At 47.0% G+C, this 16,424-nt stretch overlaps 1 protein-coding gene across 1 annotated transcript; it reads right to left on the reverse strand.

Moving 5' to 3' along the window:
* Positions 1-1,061: 1,061 nt before the first annotated feature.
* Positions 1,062-16,118, reverse strand: ltn1 (listerin E3 ubiquitin protein ligase 1). Its single transcript, XM_011483357.3, has 32 exons — positions 15,975-16,118; positions 15,615-15,821; positions 15,409-15,507; positions 15,116-15,346; positions 14,984-15,036; positions 14,732-14,912; positions 14,032-14,205; positions 13,153-13,343; positions 12,933-13,071; positions 12,581-12,838; positions 12,205-12,510; positions 11,856-12,059; positions 11,734-11,775; positions 11,460-11,649; positions 11,143-11,382; positions 9,600-9,753; positions 9,339-9,489; positions 9,041-9,251; positions 8,275-8,431; positions 8,081-8,194; positions 7,866-7,993; positions 7,657-7,792; positions 5,907-6,051; positions 5,624-5,837; positions 5,308-5,545; positions 4,809-4,889; positions 4,555-4,741; positions 3,751-3,916; positions 3,444-3,664; positions 3,099-3,293; positions 1,473-1,640; positions 1,062-1,390 (listed from the first exon to the last, which is right to left on the reverse strand). The coding sequence occupies exons 1-32, from the start codon at positions 16,014-16,016 to the stop codon at positions 1,328-1,330; spliced, it is 5,286 nt and encodes a 1,761-aa protein (XP_011481659.1). The 5' UTR covers positions 16,017-16,118; the 3' UTR covers positions 1,062-1,327.
* Positions 16,119-16,424: the final 306 nt, after the last annotated feature.

Below are 16,424 nucleotides of genomic sequence, written 5' to 3' on the forward strand. Positions count from 1 at the left end.
GTTTATGCTCATCTTGTAACAAAGTCAATGGTAGCATTAAACCTTGCACTATTTCCATGTTTTTCCTGCAGGACCACCTATGTTTTTTGGTGATGTTGTTCATCTGTCGCATCTTCACATATATAACACATCATGTATCATAACCCCATGTGGTAACAGTAAAATATGTCCAACACGAGAGGCCTTCAGCTCTCATCTGTTGGATAGGACAAAAAAGAACTAAAAACTAAGTGTTTTATAAATAATACGAAAGTGTATTAGTCACTTCAAAACAAGAAATTACAACTAATTTATTTAAAACTACTAAAAGATGCATTAAAAGCAAATAGTTTTTCTGTAAAAAAAAAAAGTGTTATAATGGTCAAAACAAATGTAATATGATAAAATATGAACAAGATGAGTCAGGTGGCTTTTGTGCTTATACTGCCATCTCCTGGTGAGGCGCTGCATGTGTTGTGTACAGACGGCGCTCCGACGCAGGACTGTACAGCAGTGCATAACATTTGCTCTGCTGCTTAATCAAGCAGATAATGAGCAATAAGACTGGAGGCTGTTGGTGCGAGTGTTTCTGTCCAAACCCATGAGGAGGGAGGGGGGAGAGTTTCCACGCAAACATTGATGTCAGACAAACAGATCAATGACCATTAAAAGGTCAAGGGCAAGATGATGAGAGACGCCGCCTGTACGCATTGATAAATTCCGACCGTGGCGACGAATTACAAAATAAATCTAAAAGAAAAAAAGAAGAATCCAGCAGGCGGCGGCCCAAATGAAGGGGATTAATTAACTAATCAGGCTTAATCTGTCATAATTAATTCCATAGGAGCGAGTGTGATGAGAGCGAGTCTCCGTTAGCAGATAAATTATTCATCATGAAGAGGAGGTGGACCTCAGGATAAATGAGCCTGGGAGATCGGAGCAGAAGTCGCGGGCTCGGGCTAATTACAGTCTTTTCTTGGAAACAAGCGCAGGTTAGACGGCTCCACCTGCAGGGGAAGGCGGAGTAAATCAACTCAACGGTTCATGCGGCGGCTGACAACAAAAACCATTTCAGACGTGTCCAACTTTTCACCTTTTTTTAATCTTTTCTTACATTGTAGCATGATTTATGCAGGGGGAAAAAAACTCCTTTTAAACTCCTAAATATTAGGAAATATTTGCTTTGGCACCCGAAACATTTACCAGCCCGGCTTACAGAGACTGAATGGGGTCAGCAGGAGGTCACTGATGGTCTTTGCAACACGAAGCACAAGTATATTCAAATCCACTGGAGTGAGAGCGGATAGAAGAGCTGTGTTCTGCAGGATCAGCAGCTTTCATTCAGGGCCTAAAAGAAGGTTTCTCTGCAGAGCGGACAGGTGGACTTGTTGCTGGACGTGAACCACTTGTACTGTGGACAGAGAAGACATTCAGGAGGTCAGAAGGAGTTTAGTGAATTGTTGTGATGGAGGCGACGCGGCGGTGACCCTCACCAAACACGCAGAGTGGAATTTCTTCTTGCAGGTGCGGCAGGCCTTCTTAGGCAGGGAGTAGTTGGAGCCGTGGATGACGGAGAAGCAGATCATGCAGTCCTCTATTCCCTCGAAGCGCTTGTCCACGTTGTTCTTCCACAGAGCCAGGCCCTCCATGATGCTGCCGTTCTGTACAGAAAAAACAGAACGAAAGAAAGCAAAAGGTCCATCATCTTTCAAAGCAATCCCAGTGGTCTTTTCATTATGATTATGCCGTTTTTACACTCAACTGACCGAGAGCTCTCTGTCTCACTAGCTTACAGCCCCTCCCACCTTTAACCTACTATTACCATCTACCACTTTTTTCTCAAACTGCATTTTTTTTTCCGTCTGCTCCTGATGTTTACAACAATTTGAATAAAGAGATACTCAGAAATGCAATCGGAGCACCATTTACATGATCTATGAGAAAAATGCTGCAAAAACCTGATAAAAACACCATTTTCATTCTTTCTATCATTCACGTGTGCCTATGCAACAAAATTGTTACCACTTTTATACTTCACACACAAAAACAAAAGTTTGGTTTCTTTAGTTACTGTGAGTGTCTTCTCCCTACATTTAAACTTTAGTATCTATAGGATCGACTGCTTTTCATTCGTTCATTTTTAAAGGCGTTGACTAGAGAAGCTGGATTCAACCCTTTCATTCCCATAGATGTTGCCGTCGACACCTAAATAAAACACGCCCTTTGACCTGCCGCGGTCAACACGAATCCGCTGATTCTGGCGTGGAAAAAAAGCGGCTTTTTAAGCCACATTTTCCTGCTTTAGAATCTGCTAGATTTATGTCAACTGCGTACAACGGTTGAAGAGTTACGGTCGTCCAAAGAATGTCCCTGCGCAAAACCAGTGTGCATCGATGCTCACCAGCAGATATAGACCACAATGCATTGCGTCTGAACACCTTTTGCCAAAAAAATTGTCTTTAAATGTTTTTTTTAATAAAACATCAGCTTTTTCATCATCAGAGCTCAGTGGACGTTATTAATGATTGTCGCAAAACGCTCATATCAATGAGATTCCACTTCGTGAAATCGATGACGTCATTTTTGCCGTTTGGAAAAAATAAAAAGTAGTGAGCATGGTGATTGAATTGCTTTTAAAATCCAGGGCACTACATAGTCCTGCACTATATAATTTTTTAATAGTTAGGGGTCAGGGTGGGAATTCAGACAGAGCCTTGATCTCTCAACAACATCGGAGTCTTCCACTATGTAGCAATGAGGCTAGCAAAGCTCCTCCCACATGTGACTTTGTGTCCAGAGCCTCAGATTTAGGAAGTTTCTTTTAGATGAACATCTAGCAGTGCGTCTGATGTAGAAATTTTGTTTAGTGTGTTCTGAATCAGTGTTTGAATTTGGAAAAAAAAATGGGGAAAAGTGAGAGTTGCTACAGTGGTTGAAAAAAAAAAAAGTGCATTTCTTCTTTTTTTCTTTTAATAAAACTTGAAAAAGATCCAACAGCAAATGAGATCAAGTTTGTACGGGTCAAACTGAAAATGTATGAAAATGTCAGACTGTCAAATGTCTTTTTCAAACAGTTTTCACATTATTTGGAGAAAAAAACCCAGAAGTGCTTTTCGTACCTGATGCGTCAGGTAGGTGCTGAGCTGCAGCATCCAGTTCCTCCACTGCTGCACGGCCACGCCCACACGCCGCCCGCTGTCCACGGCGATGGAGCCCAGAGGGTAGTTCTGCGGCAGCTGGATCACCAACTCGATGAAGATGTCGTCAACCGAATAGGTGGCGATGACTTCTCGGGCTGCTTGGCGAGCTTTCACCTGAGAGAAACGGGATCGGTGCAAAAAACGTCACCAGCTGAATCCAGGATGGAAAACTCAATCCGGGATCACCGGGAAATGACATTTGAGGCTTTCGCTCTAATGTAACACAGGTCCTGATGTTTGTGGTCCTCGGTGCTGGAAACTTACAGTCATGCTGTCGAAGATCTGCGTGCTGCTCTGGACCGAGGAGATCTCCTGGGCTGAGAGCACCGGACTGACGTATTTGATGGTGAACCTCTCCACGGCGGTGCTCACTTTCTTCTCCTGGCTGTTCCACCACAGCCGCACCATGGCGGGCAGGTCCTGCACCGTGCTGTAGTACACGCCGCACGCCAGGTGGGGGAGCTCCCACTCAAAACCTTCCCTTTCTGTAGTCGGAGGGGAAGGACAGAGGCGGTTCAGCTTTTGAGGAAAGGGAGGGTTTGCAGGAAAACGGCGTGCAGGTTTAGCTTACGGTCAACTTGAAGCGTCATGCTTTCGGTGAAAAAGGTTTTGGCGTCCTTCGTCTCCGACCCTTGACCCGGGTACACCGGGTTCTCCGGCATCAGTTTGAAGAGATGAAGGAGGAGCTTTTTCAGGGAGCCGCTTCGTTTGAGGTACTGAGCGTAATGGGCGCGCAACTGGAGACAAACAAGAGCGGCGTTCAAACGAGAGCGCCAATAAACAAAAGCGGCGTTCAAACGAGAGCAGGGTTCAAATGAGAGCGCCGTTCGTTTAGCCCGTGGTGTTCACACCTACAGTTGGAAGAAGCTCGGTGGGAAATGTTAAAGCGGTGTAAATCTGGTGAAGGATTTTTCTTTCACAGCTCTATTCCCATATAAAAGACTTGCTGTCATAGAATTCCAGTCGGACAGAAACCACAATTATTAATATTTCCTCCATGATCAATTTTCAAACAGTTGGTATTTCCGTGAAATAAAAAGGGCATCATCCAAGTCACGTGATCAGCGACATAAGTAGATCTGCAGCGGTCAAGAAGCCTGAAAGACACTTTTCCGCGGGCGGGTTCACAGACTCTTCATTAGAAGTTAGAAGTGGTTGTTTGTCAAAGTTTAACCGGGAAAACTTTTAACGTCGTTCAATTGTGACACATTTTGGACGTTGAGCCTAAAAACGGTCGTAGATACTTGCCACGCATGAACCCAGAGTTTTAAACACAGAAGCCCGGAGTGAGCATTTCCATAGACTTTTCATGGAAAGTGGTCACCAAAACGCCTGTCGCCGCGGGCGACGTGAACGTAGCAGAACAGTCACTCACATGGGAGGGGGAGGCCTTAAAGAACGTCAGAAGCAGCTTCCACGCCAGCAGGTACCCCAGGATGCAGGAGTACTCCACACTGAGCGGCTGCACCACGGCGAACTCCCCCACCTGGACCCCCGCCAGGATGTTGTCACACAGCTCCTCGCAGGTGGACAGGACGGCCATGAGGGACGCCGGAGGGGACCTGCGGCGAGGGCGGCAGTGAGAGGACGCAAACCTGGACAGATGGGGCCGCGTTGTCGCTCACTCACAGGCACGGCTCATCTCCGTCGTCGTCGTCAGACTTGGTGGCGTCTCCGTCTCCGTCACACTCGGGCAGCTGAGGCATCACCCTGCAGCGACGACCGACAGGAACGATTGTTTAGAAAGCGTTCTGGTCATCATCAACGCCAAAGCGACAGCGTCATCCTGTTCTGTTTCAATAATCATTCAGTGTTTCCATCCGAACTGATGATGTAAGGTGTCGGATAATCCTGTGACAAGTATCCCTAAACTATCGTGTTTTGTCTTTTTTCATAGTTTGACCAGGGGTGCAATTTTTTTAAAACAAACAGTTTTTTTTTGTTATTATTTACCGAAAAAGGGGCGGGGTACGTGGATTTGAAGCGTTATAGGCGTTCGGTGTGAACGCAGCATGACACAAGGCTTGGCGGATTGGTTCAGAAACATCGCATTTCTCTCCCAAAAGTGCGACTCCCGAGTAACTTCTCTGTTTGTTTTTGGTCAAACGCAGCGCTGCAGGAGCCTTACTTGTCCAGCAGGTGGTGCACGGTGACCTGCAGAGGTCGGGCCTTGAACAGCAGCAGGGGGCACAGAGTGTTGAGGAGCGTCTGCAGACTCTCGGGCAGGTTCGTCTTTTGGTCGGCGATGAATCGAGGCGGCAGCGAGCTTTTCAGCAGCTGCTGCAGCGGGGTGTACGTCAGAGCCGATCCCACAGACTGCAGGGCGGCCGTCGGGAACGCCGGATCGTCCGGTTCAGGGAAGGCCTCTGGACGAACAGGAAAGCGGTCAGAGTGCTGCTGCTGGAGTCACCCATCCAGAGAGCTTCAAAGCTGAAGGCACCAACCGGTGATCTTGACGGCGAGAGGCAACAGCAGGCTGTAGATTCCCTCCACGAAGAAATCTGCCCACTCGGCGGAAACGTCAGGCGGTAAGCTCTGCAGCACGTCTGACGGGGCGCAGGCGAAGAACTGGCTGAGCTGCACGACGAGGGCGGCGGTCTCGCTCACAAACAGCTGCACCCAGGGGTTCCACAGGCTGCCGACGCTCTCGCTGCACGTCTGGGAACGACAAAATCAGACGTGGGAGACGCCCACCACGCCAGGTCCCTTCAGGATGTGAGACGTTACCTCCAGCCAGGCTAACAGCGAGCACAGCACAAAGTCCCACTGGCTGCCACCCAGAACTGTTGGGTGGTGACCAAGCACCCAGGACAGTAAGCGCATGGTTTCCACGGTCAGGTTCACGCTTTCGCAGGCTGTGTCCGCCAGATCACTGAGGAGAAAAACACGACAGGAAGCTTTTGAGCTCACAGCCGATAGTTTAGCCGAAATCAGAAAAGCTGGGTGGTTTTTTAGAAAAAAGTTTCATCAGAAATTCACCTCCGAGTTGTGGGCGGGACCCTCTTTCCCTCTCTGTTGCTGAGAGCTCTCTGTTTACAGAGCTTACTAGCTTACTTCCAAGCGAGACAAATAAAATGGCGAGCAATAGTGGAACTATTCAGCTTTACAGTTTGGAGCCAGATGCAAGCTCGGGCGGGAAAACCAAAGACGTACATGGATCTATGGTCAGAATGGATGTTGTGGGCGTGGCCTGCCTCTAATGTGGCGTACAGTTGTGATAATTCTCCCAAGTGTGACGACCCAGGCGGCGCCAACAGCAGAGGCCGTTTTGGAGCGTAAATGACGCCGCCGTAGCCTCTGTCACTTGTTGTCGCTCGTGTCCCCATTTGAATGGGCTCAAAGCCCCACCCCCACGCCAAACCAGGCTCAACTTCCAAAACGGAAAGTTTGAAATGAAGATTGAAAGCAAAGAGTGAGAGAAACTAAACTTTAAAGCTACGCATGCATAGCTACGCTAGTTTCTACGACCGTTATTGGGCTCTACATAAACACCTGCAGCCATTGGACGCACGCTACACGTGAAACTTTGACCAATCAGGGAGTCCGATTTGGTAGTGACATAAGGATGGCGCCTCCTTTAAGAGGTGACAACCGTTTGAAAAATGGATCACAGAGGAGAAAAAACGAATCAACTAAATTAATAATTGCAATTTCATGTGTAGCCCCTCCCTGCTTGTCCAATATGAACACCATAGAAGAATGCACGTCTAGCGTGTTCTTTTTTATTTTTTTTTCTAACTTGTCCTGTCCAACAGCTAGGCAAACAGATGACAGCTGAGGGCCTCTTGTGTTGGACATATTTTACTTTAACAAGAGGGGTTAATAATCTTCAGACAAACCAAAGGTATGTCTGAATAAACCCCTTTTGTAATTGAGGCCAAACTTTATTAATTTCAATCATGTCTGAAAATCTTTGGTGTTGGACCGGACGGAAAAGGAAAGAGGGGAAGAAGAGAGAGGGACGATAGAGAGAGGGGGGGTAGGGGGTGATAATAGGAGGGGAAGGGGGGTAAGACCATGAAGCAGCATAGAGCAGACAGGTTTACTGGTTGTTAATCATTATGGTAAGGTTCAAATGTAGTACAAAAAGGGCGGGGCCTGTCCACACACACACTCCAATGTTATAAACACACCTGCTAGCTGCAAACGTCTAGCGTGTTCTTGAACACGTGTCACATGTCCCGGTCTGTCCGTAGCTTTACAAATCAACATTTCTATTTCCATATACTAACAGTTTGAGGTTTATAGTTGTTTTTATTCTAGAATTCAGTAATTCTTTAAATTTAAAATATATACATTTTTTTAATTATTAAAATGATCTTTGAAGTTTTTCTTTGTGTTCCTTCAAGTTTAAAACTGTTTTTTTCATCCATAAAGTGCATTTTGTGATCACTTGTTCAATATCTGCACTATAAGACACCAGGGCGGGGCGTGTTGGGCGGGGCGTGTGGGGCGGGGCCTAAAACATCCACATTACCAGCTGAGCAGAAACCAGTCCTCTCTGCTGCTCCTCCACTCCATCACTGTGGCCAGCACCGCCTTCACGATGTCCTCCTCCACCGCCGCGTCTGCATGTAGGCAGCAGAGCAGCACCGCCAGACACCCGTGCACATCTGTAACACAAGTCCAGATGTGTCCGTCTGCCTGTGTCCCCTCCCCTGTGATTGTTTGGCGGTGGCGTCTCACCGTCGTTCTCTTGCCAGTTGATCAACCCCGCGGTGGCCAGCGTGATGAGGGTCTCTCTGTGCTCGTCGGTCATCGCCGTGACGATCACTTGGAGCGTGCTCAGTGTGCTTTGGGAGACTGGGAACAGACTGTTCGGAGGGCAAAGTTTCACTTTTTAGGAAACGCCTGTTTTTTTTTCTGACATCAGACCGCCGCCGCTGCTAAAAACCGCTGACCTGTCGGCACTGCCATACAACCTCCTGAGAGCCGCAACGCAACTTCCCTCTTGGCCGTTGGTGGACAGGAAGTTGTGGAGAGTCAGAGACCAAAGACCTCCGTCCTGCAGAGACCTTTGAGAAACAAGACGACGTCAGAAAATGATTTTATCGGCACATCTCCGCTCGGTCAAAGATAGGCAGGCACATCTTACTTTGAATAAAGTCTTTCCAGCAACGGTTGAACAGGAAGTCCGCTGTGGCGTCCGTCTGACAGTCCCCATTCTGTCAGGAGTGTGTGAAAGGACGACACTAGGGTGGGGCTGAACTTGAACTCTCTGCACCACTGCAGCGCGTACAGCAGCTCTGAAACTGAAGACGAACAACATGGAGTCATTTTTCCTACAGTTCCAGCTTTTATTTTGAAGGTTTCAGCAAGGTGAGATACAGGGCTTTGGGCCCAACATTGCCAGTTTCACATCCTCCATTTGCTTGTAACGGAAGAATAAAGAACTTAGATTTTTTTTAGTTTGCCTTTTTTAAGTGTTTTTTTTTAACGATGATTTTTTTATTTTTTGATCTTTTAGTTTGTTTGTTTTTTACCTTTTATATCTTTTTTACTTGGTTTTATTTTTTAAGATTTTCTTTTTACTTTATTTTTTTCCTTCTTCACTTTTTGTAGTTCATTTTTTTGAACTTTAATTTTTTTCTCTTTTCTTTCATGTCTCTGGGCTCCAAAAATAAACGGTTTATGACAAAAATACAAACTCCTTCAACTGAGGATGAAATTTGAAAGACCCACACAAACTGAGCAAAAGTTGAGCTTAAGGATTTCTTTTCCCTTTTTCTACTGTATCTTTGATAAACTTTTATTTTGTATTTCAGCCTTTAAGCCGAGTTTAAGCCGCTGTTTCAAGGTTAAAGTGTGGATTCAAAAATATCTGGACCAGACACAGAAAAATAAAAACATCCGTCGAGTACCTGCAGATGTCAGGTGCTGCAGAGGCAGAGAAGACTCCGCCTCCTTGTGGTCGGCAGACACAGCCGCCGCCGTCTGAGCCACCCTCCCTAAGAGTGCGCAGACGCAGAGGTGCGATGGCAGATAATGAAACTCCCGAAACGTCCACATGTCCCGTGTGGGTTTGTCCAAAACTCCTCTGTAGTGGCTGGAAAGCACAGCCGAGGCGATCCACTATAAAAAACAAAAACAGGATTTCCGGGATCAAACCCACGGATGACGCCTCCTCTGTGTCTGTGAAGGACCAAACCATCTCCTCACCTGGGGAGGGAGGGCCTGCCGGAGTCGCGTCCATTCCGTCTGGTTGGGCATCAGAAGGTTTAAGAAGTTGCTGAGAATGGGAAGAGCTTGGGAGCTAACAGAACCGACCGTCTCGATTAAAGTCTGGACCGCTGCAGCAAGGACCTGCAAGCTGCAAAAAAAGAAACAAAACAAAAAAACCTCCACAATTTGCAGGGGAGAAAAAAAAAAACACACACATTTGTTCTCCTAAAAACGAAAATAGGGATGAAAAGGAGATACCTTTTAACATCCAGAGAGGCAGTGAGCAGATGAGTCTTCACCCAAACAGCAGCGCTGTGCAGGAAACCGCCTTCGTCCAGCTCCAGGTCACAGTCCTGCACCAGCGACCGCACCCCCGCCACACACACTCCCTCCAGCTTTTCCACCACAGAGTCTTTCACAAAAAGAATGGGCGCCATAACCTTTTTGAATATATTTTTATTGAAGATTTTTAATCCATGATTATTATCTACTATGTAAGTGATAATGCCAGACGAGGTGTCAGTTAGTGTGCATGATCAGAAATTCACGCACGCCGGAGGACGCTTGCTTCCGCAAGGTGCGTTCATTTCTGATAATGGAAACCTCAAAGGGCATTATCCCCCGTGGTCACTCACGAAAAAGAATGTTTTAATCAATTATTGGTCCTCTAATCGTGTTATATTTTTATGTTTAAATCATTTTCACACACAAAAACAGAACGATAGTATTTGATACGCTGTGCGACGTGTTGTCATGGTAACAGCTAGAGAGCCCACACCAAGCTGGTACTTCTGCAAGGTACAGTGGTATGTTCCACACATCACAATAAAGCGTCATTTCAGAGGAAGCGTTGGCCTTTTAAGGCGGAGTTCCACTGGTCCGTCTGCGGCGCCTCTCCGTGAAAATAGAACAATGATCAATCAATCGAAATTTTCCCATCGCCTCCGTCTGCGTCTAACGTCTGCAGCGCAACGCAGGAGTTTTATTTCCAGCCCGCTGACGCGTCAATGTCATGGCAAAAAAAGCCGGAGAAACAGGAAACAGGGCCAGGTTTTCAAAATAAAAACTTACGTTGTACTTTCAAAATAAAACTTTATTTCATATTAAAGTGTATCACCCATGCAATAACGCACGTTAACACCGCGGATAGCATTGTTGTACACTTTACGCAATTGACGACAGCAATGTTTCATTTTAAAGATTGCTTAAAAAACATTCTTTATGACCCAAACAAGGAAGGAGCGGGCATGGAGCCTGGCTGGCTACGTTCTGGAAGAGCAAATAGAGCGAGACGAACTGCTGGACACGGCGGGGGGGTGGCAGGAGAAACCACTCACCCAGGTCCCAGGGGGGGGCGGGGGGGGGACTGGAGACACAACGAAGACGATGGAAGCATACTGACCGTTGTGAGACAGACTCCTCGCTCACGCAACAACAGAGGTGTGAATCTGTTTTTGTCCGGTCACAACAAAGAAATAAACTCTAAAGTCTAAAGGATTCAGTTCCTCGTGTCTCTTCTTATTATATCTTATTTTCTTATATCTGCTCTCTTGTTTCTTTTAATTGATCAAAATAGAAAAAAACTCATTGGTGGTAAAAAGTAAAGGTTGCTTTTTGTAAAGCCACTTTTTTAGTTCTATTTTGATCTTTTACTGCGTCACAATGTTATAAATGTCAATGAAAATACTTTTAAATAAGGCTTTTCACAGCAATGACTTTTTGTGGGTCATGAGTGATTATTCCCTCAAAAGTATGGCATGAGTCACTGACGGGTTCGGGCGACGCCGTGCGGTAAACTCACCAGTCAGACGCGTTTGTCTCTGGTCTTGGGCGGCGAGCTGGAAGACGGTGAGAAGCAGCTCCTCTGCAGGAAGCAGCGACAGACAACCTCGCACCGACGAGAAGAAAGAGGAGGCCACATCGCAGATGAAGGACACCAGCGGCTCGGCGTTTCCCGCGTCTGACAGACTCTTGGTCTCAGACAAAGTGGCGTGGAGCTTCTCCAGGATCTTCTCCAGGTAGACGTCCCCGATCACAGACTCTGCAGTTCAAACAGGTTGGAGCTCTAACAGCTGCTGATGACAAAAGCCTTTTTTTTCTTTTGGCGACTGAGTTCACCGTCGTCATGGTTTCGGGACAGAACCAGGCTGATGAGCGTCCAGCTGTGGCCGCCTGTGGTAGACGCTGAAGGGCGGGAGCTGCTCCCCACCCTGCAGAGCTCCTTGGTCAGCTCCAGAAGCTGCTGCCCCAGAACGGAACCTTTCAGCCAATCACGACAAGCTGAGAGAGTCTCCGAGTCTTTACAAGCCTGTGTGGAGACACGTGCACCGAGTCAAGACACTTGCTGCAGAGGAAACGCAGAGAAATGAGTGAAAAGGGAAACGTTGTTTACTCTCTGGATAAGTTGCAGGAGGACTCCACATGGTAAACCCATCTGGAAAAGAACAGCAGAAGCCCTCAAAACTTCACCATGACGACGAAGAGCAACCAAGTGACCAAAAGCACTGGTGTTACCGTGGTGATGTGGCTGAGGATGCGGGTGATCTCCTGCTGGCTGCAGCAGCGGAAGGAGCTGAAGGTCATCTCCACCAGGGGCTCGGTGTCACTGCGGTCACTCTCGGACAGCCACACCACCACCCGCTCCAGGAGAAACCGCACCGCCGGGTTGTTCTTCATCTCCTCCTCCTCGCTTTTCTGCTCACCGGATTCAGCCAAGGTCTAAAACGAAACGGTGGGAAGCAATCAGGAAACCCATTTTGGCTGATCCTTATGAAGCTTAGTGCAACAGAGTGAAGAGGAATCCATCTAGTCCAGAGGTCGGCAACCGGCGGCGCCGGACAGACTAAAGTTGAACTTCGCTCACCCTGAAGACTCTGGGCGTGTGGAAAGAGCTCAGCAGGCGGGAGAGGAAAACCAGGTGCTTCTCCGAGTTCTTCTCGCTAACATGAGTGAGGCAGATCAGCGCCAGCTGGCACACGATGTCTTCAAAGTGACCATCCTGCAGCGCCCCGGTGGCGTTCTCGTTCGTGATGCCCGGCGTCCCCTGAGCGGGCTTCTTCACGCCGTCCTCCGCGGTTGTCTCTGCTTTTCCCAACTTGGAAAAGCAGATCCGGGTGGATTTTTTCTTTTGCGTGTGTTTGGTCCTCGTCGTTTCGGGAGAACGCATCACCTGGACAAAAACGAGGGTTCAGAAACAAAGACCTATGGACGACGTTTGACGGGAGTGAAGACAAACTGACCTGGAGCAGGAAGGCCAACCCCTCCAGGCGCCGTGGATCTGCTTGCTCGTCGTCGACGTAGCGAACACACAGAAGGCCCAGGTCCTCCCAGAAATCCTCCAGAAGACTCTGAAAGTTCTCACTGGCGGCGGGAGCTTCTCCTTCGCCGCTCACAGCTGCTTTTCTTTCCCAGGAAAGCAGCATGTCGGTGAGCAGATAAAACAGAGGCCCGTTCTGAAGGGAGGCTTCGCTCAGAGCTCGTTCTATCAAAGGCAGAAGCTGCATGCGGATGAAAACAGAGACTTAGAAAGCTCCGGATTCACACACATGTTCATTACAAAAAAATTAAAAAAGGATTTGAAAGTTCTCCCACCTGCTGTGAAACAAGAACGGTTCTCATCCTGTCATGGCCGTCTGCCACTTTCAGAACGCAGAACTTTAGACACTCTACAAAGGAAGTCACTATCGCGGCGCTTTCTGATTGGCTGGTGAGAGCGCGCTCACTGGACAGACTGTCGGAAACACCGGGACAGAATACGGATTCACTTTTAGAAACCTGTCAGTGTTGTTGTGTCCCCAGTGTTGTGTGTTACCCCTGTGTGAGGGCAGCGAAGAAGCTGTTGTAGAAGTCCACGCTTGGATCGGTGACCTCTCCAGGCAACTTGCTGAGCAGCGGCATCAAGTTAGGGTGAAGCGCTTTGGCCATGCCCTTACCGCCCTCTTTCAAAACAGACCAGAGTTTCGGTAAGAAGGCCTTCCGGGCGTTCACGTGGGTCCAACAGTCCTGGAGGAAAACAAACAAGAGAGTCTGTCTTTAAACCTGGTGATAAAACTCAAAAGAAACCAAAAACTGACTTTGAAAAAGTCAATGATGATTAAGTACAAGTTCTCCTTCATGATCATGTTTACAACGGTTGCTACTTCTGTCTTTTGAAAAGGACACCATGCATTTGTTAGCACCAAATCAGAGACCGCGGTTGGTCAAAGCTCAGCTGTTTGACGATTAATTCATTGAAAGTCGCCGCTTGAACTCGAGTTTGTGGCGGCCGGAGTGAACGTAGGAGGGAATTCCTTGAAAAGGAGGAAGAAGAGTCTACCGTGGCCACTTTGTTCACAACAACCACTGGAATAGTTAGTGTTTTAATGTTCTGGTTTCCACTGTTTCCCGCCTCATCGTTCAGATTGGCCCGACATCTAAGCCCCGCCCCCATACGCCAGAAAGGGACCAAAGGTCATAACAGAAGATTTCTGATTTGAAACTGTAAGTTGAAAGTAAAAAAAGAACTTAGAAAGTGAAAATTTTTATATTTAACTTGCATTAATCCTCCTTCACTTCTTCAAAGTCTGTTTTAGGTTTATACATTTAGATTTTCTCAGCCTTCAGTTTGGAGTTTTTTGTATTTTGGTTTTCCAAACGTTTGGCCCCATAAGATGAGGTCTCTGATGCTTTTCCCGCTTGATGGAATGCTCACAGGAATCGTGGAGACAACATGAAGAACCGCCTCCCACACAGGAGGAAGCACCACCGGATCCGTGTCGTCGATGCTGAGGAGCACGGCGGGGCAGAGCCGGCCCGCCTCCGCTTGGACCAGTCCGGGCGTGAACTCGCACAGGGAACAAACCATCTCAAAAAAAGCGCCTCGAACCTGTGGGGTGACACACAGTGTTCTTAAGAGCCAGTTCGAATATAGTTTGAATGAAACTCAAGCTGAGGCCTTTAGATTTCTGTGTGACGGTTCAAACAAATCTGCAGATACACTTTTATTCAGCTGTAATCCAAGTACTCGGATGTCTGCAATCTGTTCCAGGAAAAAAGAGTGGAAAGAAGAAGCTGGGGTTGTTCTAATAAAAGGAAATGAAGCATTGTCAGAAAGAAGAAAAAGAATGTTAAAGATAAATAAATAGAGCAAATTGTAATGTAGAAAAAAAAGGTGAAAAGAGCCCCAGACGGGCTAAATACAAAATGTTTTAACTTTCATACTTCCTGTAGAAAATACAAACATATATATATATATATATAGCAAACTATCAAACATTAAATAGTAAGAACTGTGGTTTGATCTGTGAATCATTGATCTTAATTCACGAATCAAACCTAAGTAAGGATCCATGCACTTTGATGAGGACTAAAACTAAAATCAGTTCATGAACATTTAGATAACACAGCCGTACCTGGGGGGATTTGTGTTTGCCGTACTTCCAGAACTTCCCAGAACTCAGCAGAGAGGCTAGTCGACCCTCCAGGGCTGCCCTGTCGCTCGGAAGCAGGAGGGAAAGAAGTGTTCTCACTCCCAGCAGGGAACTGGTCAGCATGCGCAGATACTTGGCTTCCTTCTCCTCCGCTGTGACATTTCTAGACAGAAGCAGAGGCTGAGTCTCTGATAGATGACACCTGCAAACAGGCAGCGGTGGCGCTGAACGTACTGTGGATCGCTCAACGAGTCGGCCGTTTCGTTCAACAAAATATCCTGAAGAACCTGAAACCGAGAGGAAATTAAAGTTTGGGAGGTTCGAGCAGGGAGTTTCCTCCTTGATTAAAGTTCCATCAAAGCTCACGTTGAGGATCTCGTCTTTGCAGAAGCCGAGAGCCTCTGGCTGTTTGGAGGGCGAGAACGCTGCCTGGAACGCCTGGCATGCAGCAGAGGCTGCAGGGGTGTAGGTGTCGCATTGGGACAGAATCCAGTGACCCATCAAGCTCTTCAGGAAGGGCGCCAAGCTGCGGCGAACCTTCAGCACCAGCTGCTCAAAGGCCTGCTGGGTAGCCTCCCTGATGCGACGATCGTGATCCTGTCAGCCAGACGGTTGTTAACGCAACAAAACATGATCACAAAGGGATCAAACCAGCTCACCATTGATATCTTGCAGTAGATCCTCGGCCAGAACGGCAAAACTCCTTTAACTTCTTCTGCATCTCTTTCCTGACACATGGATCCAAAGTCCTGCACAGCCTAGAAGGAGAAAAAGCTCTGAAAACCCGCCACATGTGGACTAAAACCCCCACCGGGGGCCCTCATCCTCTTTCCTTTTTCCCCCTGCAATGTTCTCTGACACTCACTTTCAGTCTGGTGACAACATCTTTCTTGGAGAGTTTCCTCAGGACCATCCGGAAGTCCGCATCAACCAGACTGTCGATGTCCTCCGCGCCGTGAACAGCTGGCACATAACTCAGCTCAGACGTGGCCGTGGAGCCGAAGCCCACGAAGCCCGGGATCACTCCGCCCTCCCGGCTAAGAACCTCCGCAGCCCGGCCGCTGCTAGACGGCTGGGCATGGGGGAGAAACGCAGACGTCATTTGTTTATATGAAAGCCAAAAGTAAACCACGGTGGGTTGTCAGAGTTTAACGTTAAAAGGCAGCGCGGGTTTTTTGTGCTAACGACGGAGAGTTTTCATCGTAAATGTTTTTAAAGAACTTACCCGGACATTTCCTTTAGTTCGCTGTTTGTTCTTACCCCCCATGGGGACGATTTAGCCTTTTAAAACACAAAATTCAAAGAAATGATGTACTTTGGACAGCACAGGGCTACACTCGGAAGTAAGACCGGAACTAGTTTAGACGTCACTTCCTGTCTTTACTTTTCGACTCCAAAGATATTTGAATGAAAATTATTTTAAAAATATAAAAAAATAGCAAAAACATTGACATTACTATTGCTTTGATTTTTTTTGTTATTGGTTTGTATTTTTTATAAAATTGTAATAAATGCATTATTTCTGAAAATTCTGGTGTGAATATTTAAAATAAATGTGATCGCCTAAGATGTTTTTTTCTTTCAGCATTAAATTCTAAAATGATTTGTTGAAAATATGGAAACTTCATTGTAGGAGTTGAAGTTTTATTTACCATAGTGTTCAAAAACTACAAGT

The sequence above is a fragment of the Oryzias latipes genome, chromosome 14, assembly GCF_002234675.1.
Source record: "Oryzias latipes chromosome 14, ASM223467v1".
Lineage (NCBI taxonomy): Eukaryota > Metazoa > Chordata > Actinopteri > Beloniformes > Adrianichthyidae > Oryzias > Oryzias latipes.

Excerpts from the sequence above, each read along its gene's own strand:
- ltn1 (XM_011483357.3), bottom strand. The coding sequence starts at position 16,016 with ATGGGGGGTAAGAACAAACAGCGAACTAAAGGAAATGTCCGG. Across the intron at positions 8,195-8,274 it reads CTGGAAAGACTTTATTCAAA|GTCTCTGCAGGACGGAGGTC; the intron begins GTAAGATGTGCC and ends TGTTTCTCAAAG. Across the intron at positions 5,546-5,623 it reads TCTCGCCGTCAAGATCACCG|AGGCCTTCCCTGAACCGGAC; the intron begins GTTGGTGCCTTC and ends CTGTTCGTCCAG.